Source organism: Dreissena polymorpha, chromosome 1, assembly GCF_020536995.1.
Source record: "Dreissena polymorpha isolate Duluth1 chromosome 1, UMN_Dpol_1.0, whole genome shotgun sequence".
Taxonomy (NCBI): Eukaryota; Metazoa; Mollusca; class Bivalvia; order Myida; family Dreissenidae; genus Dreissena; species Dreissena polymorpha.
In genome coordinates, this window is record NC_068355.1 from 61,766,850 (window position 1) to 61,781,480 (window position 14,631).

Below are 14,631 nucleotides of genomic sequence, written 5' to 3' on the forward strand. Positions count from 1 at the left end.
AATTGATGTTGTCGTTGATTTTTTTTTATTGTTTGTTGTTTTTGGATATTTTTTGTCATTTGTGATTAAGTGAAAACGCATCGAGATATATTTTACATGTAAGTGCATGTTTTGGCACGTTCTTATCACAGTGTTTGTTTAAATATTGTGTTGAAATCTGACCCAGAAAGAAATCGTTTTGACGTTTGACCTATTTAAACGTTTTAATCATCGCCTTATAGCATAATCGAGGTCACATCAAACAAAACGTCAACAATAGACATACATTTTATACAATGTCGGTGCGGTATTACTCACAAATAAATACGTATATGTGTACTCGACAATCATGTTAGTATTATTTAAATTGTTTTCTGAATTCGAAGTCTGATTGTTCATGCATGTACAGCTTTATTGTTTGCATTCTAACACGAGAGAAAAAACGACAGTATCACCTAAACATCAAATGACATAACTAAAAAAAAGCCACGATGCCCACATACTTCGTTTATTTGATGTATTTAAAACTGTTAAATAACGCCAACATTAATCATATGGGACTCTGCCGGGTCAATGTAGGTATGATGACGGGATAAACAATATACTATTTTAGTCGCTTAAATAGATGCTCTATTCCTAAGCAGTTCCTTTGCTAATGATATGTATTAATCGTTACATTTTTAATATTTAAGTTCAATTGTCAATGCTGAATAAATTCTTCCGATTCTATTTGCGATATGGAATTTATTAAAAATCTTAACGATCTTTTCCTTCACAGGACCGAACTTCTGGTCGGTGGACTATCCAACGTGCGCGAAGGCGCAGCAGTCACCCGTGCAAATCTTACACGAGGAGGCTGAGCCCGTTGAGATTGACGACTTCCGTTTCCATGGCTACGACAACACACGCACCCTAGATAACCTTACCGTGTGGAACGACGGTTACACCGGTGCGTCTTTGCGATTATTTACAAGCTTTGATTTGAAAATGCTTTCTGAATACTGATTTAAACATTGTGTGTGAAGTTATCAATTTAACTGCAAATATCACATATACCTTCCTTCACGGCGTAGTCGAGTTGAATATGGAGTGTGTTTCACAAAGATAATATCAAAGTATTGTATGTGGTTAGTCGGTTGGTTTATTTTGTTTCACATTCAACAAGTACCTTCTGTTCTGAACAATAGATGTCAATTCAGTTCAGCACAATTACATGTATCTTTCCATTAACAATAACAATAAATGTTGATATGGGTTTACCGTTGATCATATAATGTCATACACAAATTAGTATAATTTGCGAAGAGAATCACATGTTAATCGTTTCGTTTAAAGTCAAGCATGTAATTGTTTAAACCACAAACAAAGCGAACAAGCGCCCTTCTTAAAATAGCATTCTATGGTACCTACTATAGTATTCAACATCGTTATAAAAAGAGATACACAAACAGTCGAAGTGTATTATAAAAACACACTGTACATTACTTAGACTTTATAAACGAGTGTTTATATATATATTCTCCAATCTTATATTACAGTAACCGTTCGTGTCCATGGCGACCTTAACATTGATGGTGGCGGTCTGGAAGGCATGTACTCCCTGCACTCCTTCCACTTCCACTGGGCTTCCACAGACAGAGCCGGGTCCGAACACTGGCTCGATGGACAGGCTTTCCCGCTTGAGGTATCTTGCCTAATTTGGCTTAATGCATGTGCGTAAAGTGAAGTCCCAGATTAACCTGTGCAGTCCGCATATATTAATCTGGATAATTTGACGGGCATTCCCGCTTGAATTATATATGTGTGTATGGCCGATATGAGCCGCAATCTGGGAAAACTGGGCTTAATGCATGTGCGCAATGTGTCGTCCCAGATTACCATGTGCAGTACACAAAAGCTAATCTTGGACGACATTTTCCGCCTAGACTGGATTTTCGCTAAGAAGAGGCTATCTCTCAACAAAATAACTTTAAAAACTGAAAGTGTTGGCCTTGATTAGCCTGTGCGGACTGCACGTGGTAATTTGGGAGGCCACAACACGCGCATGCATGAAGAGCAGTTTTTCCCACTACAAGGCTAAATATAGTTCGATTGTTTAACCCTTTGAATGCTGTGAAAATTTACGTCTGCTAAAATGTCGTCTGCTGAATTTATAAAATTAGCATTTTCTTCGATTAAAAAAAAATACTATTAAGAACAGCAAACAGTTTGGATCCAGATGAGACGCCACGTTCTCATCTGGATCCAAACTGTTTGCAAAGGCCTTCAAAATTCGGTTCCAGCACTGAAAGAGTTAACTCGATTTGCAGTTGACTTCCCTTGTTTATTTTGACTATTTTATAACACAATGTTTGTTTATGTGTCGTGGTTCTAGGTCGCTACTGCAAGAAAATACCCTTTGAAACCGTGCCCAACATCAGTAGATAAATATAGGTGACGATATAGTAAATGAAGTCAATCTTTCCTGATTATACAAGAAATACAAGTAAGCGTCCGAAACGCGGATTGCGACCAGACACTGATATGACTAAAATTTACGATTGTCCAATAAAAACATGTATACATGACAGCATTTTGAAATGCTACATAAAACATTGAAATGCAATAAAGGCTCTCCGAACAAATAGAAACCCCAACACGTATACGTCGTCTAGCATAGACGTGACTTAGAATAACTGGGATTTTATTAGAGCCTCGTTCTGTGAAAAAAACTGGGCTTAATGCTTGTGCGGAAAGTGCAGTCCGCACAGACCAATCACGGACGATCAGTCCGCACAGACCAATCACGGACGATCAGTCTGCACAGACCAATCACGGACGATCAGTCTGCACAGACCAATCACGGACGATCAGTCCGCACAGACCAATCATGGACGATCAGTCCGCACAGACCAATCACGGACGATCAGTCCGCACAGACCAATCACGGACGATCAGTCCGCACAGACCAATCACGGACGATCAGTCCGCACAGACCAATCACGGACGATCAGTCTGCACAGACCAATCACGGACAATCAGTCCGCACAGACCAATCACGGACGATCAGTCCGCACAAACCAATCACGGACGATCAGTCCGCACAGACCAATCACGGACGATCAGTCCGCACAGACCAATCACGGACGATCAGTCCGCACAGACCAATCACGGACGATGGTTTTTGACTGAATCTGCATTAAGAAGATACTTCATTGAAACGAAAAAGTCCAAAATAGCGAAAAGTGTAGTCCTTTATAGCCTGTTAAGACTGCTAATCTCGGACGACACTTTACGTATAACCAATAAACCATTTAGTCCAGTTTTCCCAGAACACGTCTTATAACTATTATGCGATGCCACCTATTTAATGTTTCCCGTCCATTATAGATGCACCTTGTTCACAAGTCGGTGCGTCACAACAAGATCCAGACCGCTCTGGAGGACCCCACGGGTCTGGCCGTGCTTGGTATCTTCGCCAAGGTCGGCAACCACCACCCATACTTCCAGGCTATCATTGACAACCTCAGGCTGCTTGATATCGGTAAGCGTGACGTTCGTGTGTCCTAGGCCGAAATTCCCAAACAATTCTTAAACTTAAGAATATAGAATACCGGTAGTCGTAGATTTAATAAAAAAATCCTATAAGTTTGCATATACAATGTATATAGGCGTATCATGTTTATTATTTTCAATTAGATAATTACAGGTGGTAACTACCTTGTGTTACTTGACTTTCAACATGTTCAAGTACATTGTCTAGTTTCAAGAATATTCATTTTTAGACTTAAGCCTAACAATCTGTTGGTTAATACGGGCCCAAGATACCAGCTTCCTAATTCACTACCTTATTCACAAAACAATTCACAATACAATTTACACTTCAATTTTATAAATGTTTGGATACACACAACTAGGATAAAGGGCGAATTATTTGATATTTCTTAAAAGGGTGTTAGCGAATTTACTAAATCTATGTAGGTAATCAACATTTTCTGTGGTCATTATATATTTGAGTTTATTAACAGTAGGAACAGGTCTTGATAACATATTTATATCGATTCTAGCGGTAGTAAAGTGGGTGCAGTTTAAAATGTAATGTTCTTCATTGCCGATATAGCCTTCATTACATAAAGTGCACAGTCTATTTAGTTCGGGTGTGCCGTTCCATCTGCCAGTTTCGATTGGGAAATGATGATCAGCGGTGCGTAGCTTTAATATATGGTTAAGAAAATCATACTCATATGTTATGAGGGAAAAGTCAAATATTCATGAAAATTACATGTAATATAGATGCAGTTGATCACTTTTCTTTTAAAAGACTAGTTCATTACTAGATTAATTCATCTTTGTATGCCTCTTAGTTTGTTAAATATATTTACAATCGTTATAATGTTAACTTATCTTAAACCAATCGAAATATATAATTAATGAAATATCCATTACATTTAAAGAAATATTTACAGTCCTCCATTTACAGAACCATGAAAACATATAAAATATGGCGAAGACATAGTTCACACATTTTTTTCTTACCTGTGTATGTCGAATTAATGAACAGATCGCTACATCATTCTGATTTGTAATTACTTGTTGTATTTTCTTTCAAAGTTAAGGCGCCTTCCTCGAAAAACACAAAATTAACCAATATCATCTCAGCAACGTTTTTACAAATAAATACACGCATTGTTGACATAGTATGGTATGTACGCTTCAACTGGATACGTACATGTGAATTTTGTTATAATATATCATTTTATTTGTGGAGCAAAAGCAGATCAAAGCATTATCGTGGGTTTTATAATTTAATAATCTTGTAAATCTTAACGGCAACTGATTGCAAACGCAAAAGTCATGTGCTTTAAATGTCGTACATCTTTGTTAATAGCTCCCGCTATGAAGTAGGTGTAAGTAAAACAATATTTACCAATTATTATGTTGGACGGATGAACTTATGGCATCGTTTGACGGATTATATCTAAGGTTAATGTCGATTTATTTTGACATTTCTAATGAACGTGTTTTTGATTAGTTTTAATTATTCAAAGGTCTCCAGTTGGTATCTATCAAACGCATTAAGATGTTATAACATGCAACATGTTTTTTCGTATTAAAATAATTATTGACCGAACTAATTAACAAATATTTATGACCTCAATATAAAAACATTCAATATCTTAAAAATCCGCATACGAAAAAGAAAAAAGAAAAAGGATAATGCGAACATTCTTCAAACACATATGCATATGTATTACTTATTTTTAAATATTTTGTTAACATATAAATACATAGTTTTAAATTTCATTTTAATAGCATCTCGTATTTTTTGCAATATATAAAAATGACACAAAAAAGGTGTGTATTTAAAATAAAATAGTGCCATACATGAACATCAATATAAAAAGCAATCTATCTGGTGTTTTCACTAAGCTGTTTACCTGCAACAAAAAATGTATTTGAAGTTTTGCGAAAGTCATTTCTTTGTAATTAAACTATTCAGATTTTATGACAAGTTCACGATAGTTGTAAGGTGTAAATTTGTGTTGAACGTGAAATAAATTTGCCAATGAAATACAATTGATTCATTTGGAGTTTGCTGTTGCTGTTTGCTTTAACTTTGCGCATTTGTTTCATATGGTTATTTTGTTTTCGTTTGACGACGTATTTTTGTAATATTAAGTGTTATTTCACCATGTAAACACTGAACAAACAATCTACTGTTCGATTTATCAGCATGACTGTTGCACAAGAAGTCAGTAAATATTTAATTTTCCCTATAAAATTACTGCCCAACATGTTTGTTAATTCCTCAGTAGACCATCCTGTTGTCCAGTTTATCCCTTTCCCGCTCAGAAGCAAAGTGACAATGGCTAGCTGCCACCAGCATTAAACCAGAATATAATGTGAGTTACAATAGAGCCATAGGATAATGGCTATATGCCACCAGCATTCAACCAGAACATAATGTGAGTTACAATAGAGCCATAGGATAATGGCTATATGCCACCAGCATAAAACCAGAACATAATGTGAGTTACAATAGAGCCATAGGATAATGGCTATATGCCACCAGCATTAAACGAGAACATAATGTGAGTTATAATAGAGCCTTAGGATAGGAAATTTAGTCTTTAAAATTTTAATCTATAAGAAAAGGAAATATATTAATTAAATTTAATTTGGTTTTCTAAGAAACTACAGACACGTAAACAATCGTACCTGAGGGGAAGATGTTTAAACGATAGATGGGAACTAAAAAAAGGACTTTTCCGGTTGGATTTGTAAACTTTTGCCTTCATTCTTCAGGAGACTACGCTAACGTGCGCCCGTTCCCGCTGAGCGGCCTCCTGCCAGTTGACACGGAGGCGTTCTACCGATACAGCGGTAGCCTGACCACGCCGCCCTGCTCCGAAAGTGTCGTCTGGTCCGTGTTCAGGGAGCCCATCGAAATCTCCGAAGAACAGGTACGTGAAATGTGGTCTTTATGCTATTTGAGTCGCGCTCTAGGAAAACGGGGCTTAATGCATATGTGTACAATGTCGTCCCAGATAAGCCTGTGTAGTACGCACATTCTAATCACGGACGACGCATTTCGCTTGTATTGATTTTTTTAAAGTAAGCATCTTCAAAGTGGAAATTCAGTCCAAGCAGAAAGTGTCATCCAATTTTTTTTATGTTAATATAATGGGAAAATTGGCAATTCTTCAATATGTCGGTTATATGCTTTAGCTTAAAACCCCTGCTATAAAAATCACACATATTGTGTTGGCTTTTTATTACTTGGGTTATGGATAAAAAAGCAGGGTATTTTAATTATCATTCTTATTCGTAACAATGTGCGGTTAGCCGCTGTCAATTATTCGAATGGAAACTCCTGGCGTTGAGGTAAGAAATTGCGTTAAAAAACAAACTCCGAACATCAAATCGAATGATTATCTAAAGAATATGTTAACATTTCAGATAAGACAAGTGCGCATCCTATCCAAGATTTCCAACATCACCGAAAACTACCGACCTATCCAGGAGCTCAACGGTACGCCGTATTGTCGTACGCAAGAAGAGCGCCGCGCTATTTGGTTCCCGTCTCCAAAATGATTCGTTTTACCAGAATGGCAACAGCGCCAGCGGAATTCCACTCTCCTCTTTCATCGTCGCGATGATCTCTGTTTTAAATATTCTACTAGCTAGATATTGATGGGGCGTTCATGGACAATTGGGGAATAAAAAAACAACTTACGTTCATTTGACTTCCTTTGAAAATGTTTCACGCGGAAAGCTTGGCGATACTTATTAAGAACTCAACTTTTTAACATCGAGTGTCTCAATGCCTTGATATTCCTTGCTCCAGTATATGCTTTGGGACAACACAGGAGTTGCAGTCTGTATTATTAGCAACATTCTAAAGCCAGCGTATACAATACATCGGATCATTGCCGCATGACCAAACCGGAATAGCATCTAATAGATTTTTTTCTTTATTTTTTTCAATATCATTACCACATAAATTTTGTTCTTTTTGTCTTAATCGTCATTTTGAATCATTCTAAGTGATTATACGTAAACTGTCAATATATTATATTATTTAAAACGTGATTGGAAATCGTTGTGATAAAAATGAATTGCTTACTGAATAGCTTTCAATATCGCACTTCAACTGAATTGAGGGTAAATGGGACGACTGGTGTTGGACATTTCTTTGGAATACTTTTGAAAGTTGGTTTTTCTATGTCAACATTTGTTTGAAGTTTTACCGGTGTATATTTTTGAATGTTTTACTGATGTAAGTGAAAAATATGAGTGTTGGTTTTATTTTCTGATGTGTTTCAGAATGTTCTGAATTAAGGCAAGTAATTTAGATTGTTTTTCATCGTAAAACGATATCATATGTGTCTTGTTCTGAGAAAATTGGGCTTAGATCTAATACATGTGCGTAAAGTCCAAGATTAGCCTGTGCAGTCCGCACTTTTCGCTTTTATGGTATTTTTAGTTTCAAGGAAGTCCCTCCGTACCGAAAATCAAGTTTAGGTGGAAAGTGTCTTCCCTGAATAGCCTGTGCGGACTGCACATGCTAATCTGGGATGACACTTTACGCACATGCATTAAGCCCTTTATTCTAAGAACAAGGCTCATATAATTGTGCAAACATTCAAGTTGTAATATTAGTATGTTATGAAACATGTATTGAATTGAATACACAGCAGTCATTATAAACGCGTTAAAGCTTTTCATTGACGTGATCGAACATATCAACAATACAAAAATCATATGTTATTATTGTGCACCTTTCGTGTCCATGCTTAAGTATGATGCCATTTATCGTGATGCTCGAGCATATTTCTTTTTAATCTTATGAGGCAAGAATGTATACCCTTTTTTAAGACAATGATTATGGATGTTTAGATAGTAAAAAATATATTTATAGCCAAAATATGTCACCATTCTGTACAGAAAAATGTATATTATTTTGTTAGTCTGGGTAATAAATTCATCTTAATGTTTCTGTTAACCTTGTTGACCCTTTTGGGCTACTTTTTGTTAAAGAGCAAATGATTTTTGTTTGTATGACGGTTTTTATGTACATTTTATCACAGTATTTAATTGTTATATATAAATAAACTTACTTTTGTTTATATGACTTTATTTTTAAGGTATGTCAGTTTAATTGTTTAGTAAAGTATTTAGGTGTCTCACATGTACGTGTTTAATAGCTAAGTCATCATAATTATTCATGTTCAAAAACATTCAATGAGCCGTGTTCTGAGAAAACTGGGCCTTTGCATGTGCGTAAAGTGCCGTTCCAGATTAAACTGTGTAATACGCATTGGCTAATCAGGGACGACACTTTCCGCTTTTATGACATTTTTCGTTAAAAGGAAGTCTCTTTATAGCAAAAATCCAATTTTGGCGGAACGTGTCGTCCCTAATTAGCCTGTGCGGACTGCACAGGCTAATCTGGGACGACACTGTACGCACATGCATTAATCCCAGTTTTCTCAGAACGCGACTCAAATAAAAATACTAACGGCAGTTACAATAGTGCTCGTCAACTTGGCACGTGGAATCTGAAAGACATGTACTATGTCATTTCCGGCATTAATTAATTTTGTTTAATTAGCTTTATTAAAATTCACATCTCCATCTAATACGTATTTGCAAAGAGTCCAGCTACTTACATACATTGAAACTAATAATCATTTTTTAACCGTTGTGAATTCCATCAACTATAACGATGTATTGGGTAGAAAGTACTTATAATAATTAGCTGTAATAACCTTAATTAACATTGAAAATGGACTAAACATTTCCTCTGTGAGAGTAAATTTACTGCTCATCAAAGTAAAGTATAACAACAAGGAATTTAATGCTAAAATACACAACCGGTATGTATGTATTGCCATAAAACAACAGAGAGTAGTTCACACCTTTCAAGCGTCCTCATATTACCGGTAGTCATTAGTCCCATTCATGACCAACCCATTTCAGTACCACGTAGTACCACGTGACAACTGCACTAAATTTATTAATACATATATGTTTTGCTATGCAAAAATTATTCAATAAATCAAAAGCGTATTTAGGTATAACGGTATTTAATGCAATATATTTGGTGAAACAAGGGGTTTACTGTTTGGAGTTTAATGCTTATATGGCGATTGCTTTTTCAAAACGTGTTCAAAGTTTCCATAACGGAAACTGTCGACTAAACTGGATAATTTTCAAAAAAGCTTTAATGACAAGCTTTTAAATTTGCAAACAACTAAGCAAGTGTTATTCAAGTCTTCAATAACTTTTTATTCTTATACAGATTCAAGATTTTATATTGACACTATCTTAATCACTGTGGCACATCCTGCGAATAATGAGTAAGTCAAATCAGGAAAAACACAATTATGCAAGAAATCCCGGCGAAATCAATTATTAAATCTTTTTCACGAACTGTTTACTTTTTTCCTTAACTAACCTAAAAGTACATAAACATTTTGTCAGTAATAGTAAAAGAATATCGGAGAACGATTCCCTTTGTGGAAGTGTTTGCCTTCCTAATATGTAAATTTCTGAAATAATTTCGTTCGCATATTATTTTACATAATATTATGCATATCGAAATTTATTGTTATTATCATGGAATATTTTATTAATGTCCTATTTTGATCAAAAACGTTTTCTTCAATTCCGTACAATTTTAACCATCCTTAGGCATTCATTGGAACAATACATAGAATTTTGCCAAGCATTTACTTTGTATATCCTATTTTTCCTTCTAAGAATAGTGCACCTTCATAAATCACGTGTCGTCCCTTACTTCGTATGGTCCTAAGCGTCTTTTTCAGATATCGAGACAGGTCCACGTGAACCTAAATATACACAAACAGTTGTGACGTTAAATGTTGATTTTATACGAGACATTTGACTGTCCGAAATATGTTTATTGTGAATTAAAACAAATACAACGTAAAGAACTCGCCTTTAGTTTTGAAAATTGCATACTGCACAATACAATGACGTTGCATTAGAACACAATATAACAGCACACGATTCATATATCAGCCGGGAATCGTGGCATTCTCCTGTAATCAAGCTACTTGAAGGCCGAGATCTGGGAACCGTTTGGGGCCGGGAACCCTTGCGACAGGTCCGTCTGTTTCGATCGGGCGTCCGCACTGAGCTCGGCATCAATATGGGACCCTCGGGGATGAACGCACCAGCCCAGGGTGGAAACACAGCAGGGAAAAGTTCTCGTGTTTAGCAGTTGTTTGATAGCGTTTGTGAACCTGGGAGGTCTGGGGGTACCCTGGCTAATATTACGAAACCTGTCCCGTTTTATTTATTTTATTATTTGCATTTGCATGCGTTTACATGTATAGGCACTCTTTTTAAATCATACATCATTTTTAAACAATCTTCTAAAAAAAAATGTCGATGCTTCAATATTTCAATAATTGATTGCATACTTAACACCTTTAGAATATTATATACACACACATGTTATAATGTGATTAAATAATTAGAAGGATTTTCTGTTATTTAAAGTGTACGTGTGTTGATTTTGAAAATTGTTCAATATCCTGGCATTCATTTCAATAAATAAGCCTCGCTTTGGGAAAACCAGGCCTATCGCATGCGCGTAAAGTGTCGTCTCCCAAAAGCCTGTGCACTCCGCATAACGACATAACTTTCTACATAGGCTGTAATGTCGTTTAGAAGAGACTTCCGTTAAAATGAAAAGTTAAATTAAAGCGGACAGTATCGTCTTTGAATACTAGCATGTGATTACTGTACTGGCTCAACTGGGACGATGCTTTACGCACATGCAATAAGTGAAGATTGTATACCTCGCGATGATAACACTGGCTCAACTGGGACGATGCTTTACGCACATGCAATAAGTTAAGATTGTATCCCGCGCGATGATAACAAGGCTCACCTTACTATCCCTAATCTCCAAAAAAGGAATATTTACCATACCATTCAGCTCCCTATGATATTTATATTTTATAATTATTATATTGCCAAATATTTTTATATTGTCCATATTTCAATATGTATTTGAACTAGCCTTATTCAATGAAAACGGCCAAACAACACAAAAGTTTCCTTCCGCAAACTTATTACTTAGTCATGTGAATTTAATATGATCGTATACGTTCTGAACTACGACCCAACTGACAGTATATGTAGAAAAGGATTACGAAGATAAATTGTCGCCCTTTGTTGTTACCAGAAACAACTTAAAAGTAATGACATGCTTATTGCTTAACAAAGATAGTACACTTTTGCAGACTATGTACCGGCAAATAACCCACAAGTACTTCACCCCATTTATTATTCGTTTTGCAGTAAATATATCAGTTGCAGTAGTTTTTTATTGTACAATCGATGTTGTAGTCGCAAATTATGAAGGCTTTACGATGTCCATTTACATGGTTACATGTGTCAAACGTCGTTATCTCTTGTCGCTTATCCTTCAGATAGTGAATGTCGTAGAATGCACATTGACATAATTTGATAGCGGTTTGACAGTTCTTGATGTCCATATTGAATACGTCTGTCTTGATATCCTGTTAGCACTTTCAACTTAATATGCGGCCACATTGTTCTTGTAATTCAGATAATTCTGTAATTCGGGGCCAAGAATAGTATAATTTAATTCATCATATATTTGGATTGATGTCAGTGTGCTACAATGGCGTTGAATTATTTTCACTGTTTTAATACAACTTAAATACAGTCAGTTGAAACGCATGAGTCGGTGTATATTTATAAAATAATTAAGTAACCCATGGCTGCTTGTATAATGGAGGAAACCAATCGTATCATCCGTTTCTGAAGTCCAAGAAAATCAATCATTTCCAAATATATTTCTGCCCTAACTACCGAAAGTGAATATTTGACTAAAAGCATATACTTTCTTGGATTGTTTTCTTAATTTCAAGCCGTTGCGGTTATGAACATATGTATTATTATAATGCACGCAGACATACTATTAATACGCCACGTATGCGTAATTATATTCCACCTCACTTAAATATGAATAAACAAAATTTCATTTCTCGAGAAAAAAGAAAGCATGTGATTTCTTTTATCTGAAAAGAAAAAAGTTATTCATGTAAATGTAAAATATTTCAGTAGATTAAGTTGAATTTGTCTTTTGATGTTGTTGTTTTGGGGTATTTTAAGAGATAAGTTACGTTTGTTAAGTATTTTTGTTTGTTTATTATTAAAAGGATGAAGAAATATAACTATATATATATATATTCTGAAAGTAGGCGAATATAAATAGATATATTCGTGTTGGCTTTTTCTCCGCACATAATTAAAGTAATTAGACGACGTTAATTAATGTTGAATGATGCGCCGGAATGATTGATGTGTTGTTTCAGTTTCATAGGCTGAGAGGGCACAATCCGGATGGCCATGTAAGGCCCTCAGAAAGTAATTGAATTCTAAACTTTCAAACTTAATCTTATTGCAGTTTTTCACAAATTCATGTAACAATGTACATATGTGTTGAACTTGCATTTCATCCTTTCCTTTGGGACTCGTAACCCACATCTACCAAGTGAAAGGTCTAACACCGATGATAACCAATTCTTTATCCGCAATATTGTGGGAAGCCAACCACATACTTAAATCGCTTCGATAAAAGCCATAGATATTTAAACGTAGAGTTTTTGTTAGATGAGTAACGGACAAGATTGGAAGAAAAGGGTAGGGGGATGTCGCAAAAACTACATTATTTACTCCGTTCATCACGTCAGCCAATTTTGTATGACCATTTGAACAACTGGTTTATATGTCGTTGTCGCACGCTTTTTGTGTCAAAACTGATATTTTATTCTGTCGTATTATTGTATCGCACGAGTTGGATATTAATAAAGAACATTCAAAGATTAGATAAAACAATTAAATAATTATTTATACTCTTATATATATATATATATATATATATATATATATATATATATATATATATATGTATGTTAATGCATAACAATTTTAATACTTAAAAAGCAGTGACAGTTAAGAGCAGGACTTCGTATTTGCATAGTCCGGTAATAGCAAAAAGGAACTCGGCAGTCGGTTTTCATTGCTGAGTTTTTTTCTGTCCATTCTGTTATTGATAGAAAAAATATTCTTCCTGCTCATTGTTGCTATTATATTAATTGATTTATAACCACATACACATTTGACATACGTTTATTTAAACTCTGGGCTTTATGATTGTTCTCAATTCATCGTTTCAATCATGCTGAATAAAACCCCACTTACTTCAACACAAGTTCATGCATTGGCAGCATTGTTGACCCGTTACAGAATGAAGATGAGCAGTCTGGTACTGCGGGTCCGAATCAGTTTTTCTGTATTTACATTTTATTTTTAATTCGACTACTGACATTTACATTGAAAATATCGTAAAAGAAAAAACAATCAACACATACTTAACTCTTACTGTGACACTAACATTTTTAATAAGATGAGTTTCAATCTAAATCGACGCCGAAATGGGATTTTCATTTAATTTAAGTGTTTAAAATGTAAATGTTAGCTTGAACGGTTGTTTACATATCGCAATTTAATTTATTTTTACCAATGTATTTATCAACAAAATCGTATGTCTTTTTTCGTTCATTTGGCACCGAGAGCGTCTTTCCAGATATCGTGATACATACAAACTAAATTAAACGACACAAACAATTGTTGATTTCACACGTGGACACTTTCCTATCCAAAAACAAAATATGTTTGCTTTTAATTCAATTTGTTACACTCAATATCTTTATTTTGTTTTTGCTTTCAAACGAAAACCCTGTATAATAACATGTAAACCCAAGTATTGTAATGGTGATTTTATATATGAAAAACGTTTATATTTGGTCAACTGGATGTATCTTTATTTCGGACATTGATTTAATAAAGAATAGGTTCTATGAAATATGAAATGTACTTGTGTTAGTAATTTACGTTGATGTGTTCGTAAATCAACGTTTAACGATGAGCATTTGAATAGCTTGCTTACGACTCAAAGAATTGATATCTTTAAAATGAAAAATAAGTTTATTTTGTAAAACAAATCCAAATAAGAATGCGGTCGATGTAAGATGTATCTTTTTCTCATCAGCAAGCCCCCCCCCCCCCCCCTCCCCCAAACGCTTCTCAACCACCATAGATGGA

General features: G+C 35.2%; 1 protein-coding gene across 1 annotated transcript; it reads left to right on the plus strand.

Moving 5' to 3' along the window:
• Nucleotides 1-266: 266 nt before the first annotated feature.
• On the plus strand, nt 267-8,539 carry LOC127831835 (carbonic anhydrase-like). The gene is made up of 6 exons (XM_052356912.1): nt 267-558; nt 758-928; nt 1,518-1,663; nt 3,349-3,502; nt 6,265-6,422; nt 6,919-8,539. Exons 1-6 carry the CDS (start codon nt 471-473, stop codon nt 7,051-7,053), a joined length of 852 nt encoding a protein of 283 aa, XP_052212872.1. The 5' UTR covers nt 267-470; the 3' UTR covers nt 7,054-8,539.
• The last annotated feature ends 6,092 nt before the right edge of the window (nt 8,540-14,631 follow it).

Coding starts and splice junctions, on each gene's coding strand:
- LOC127831835 (XM_052356912.1), top strand. CDS start 471: ATGCCCACATACTTCGTTTATTTGATGTATTTAAAACTGTTAAATAAC. Junction 1,664..3,348: donor GACAGGCTTTCCCGCTTGAG/GTATCTTGCCTA, acceptor CGTCCATTATAG/ATGCACCTTGTTCACAAGTC. Junction 3,503..6,264: donor CCTCAGGCTGCTTGATATCG/GTAAGCGTGACG, acceptor TTCATTCTTCAG/GAGACTACGCTAACGTGCGC.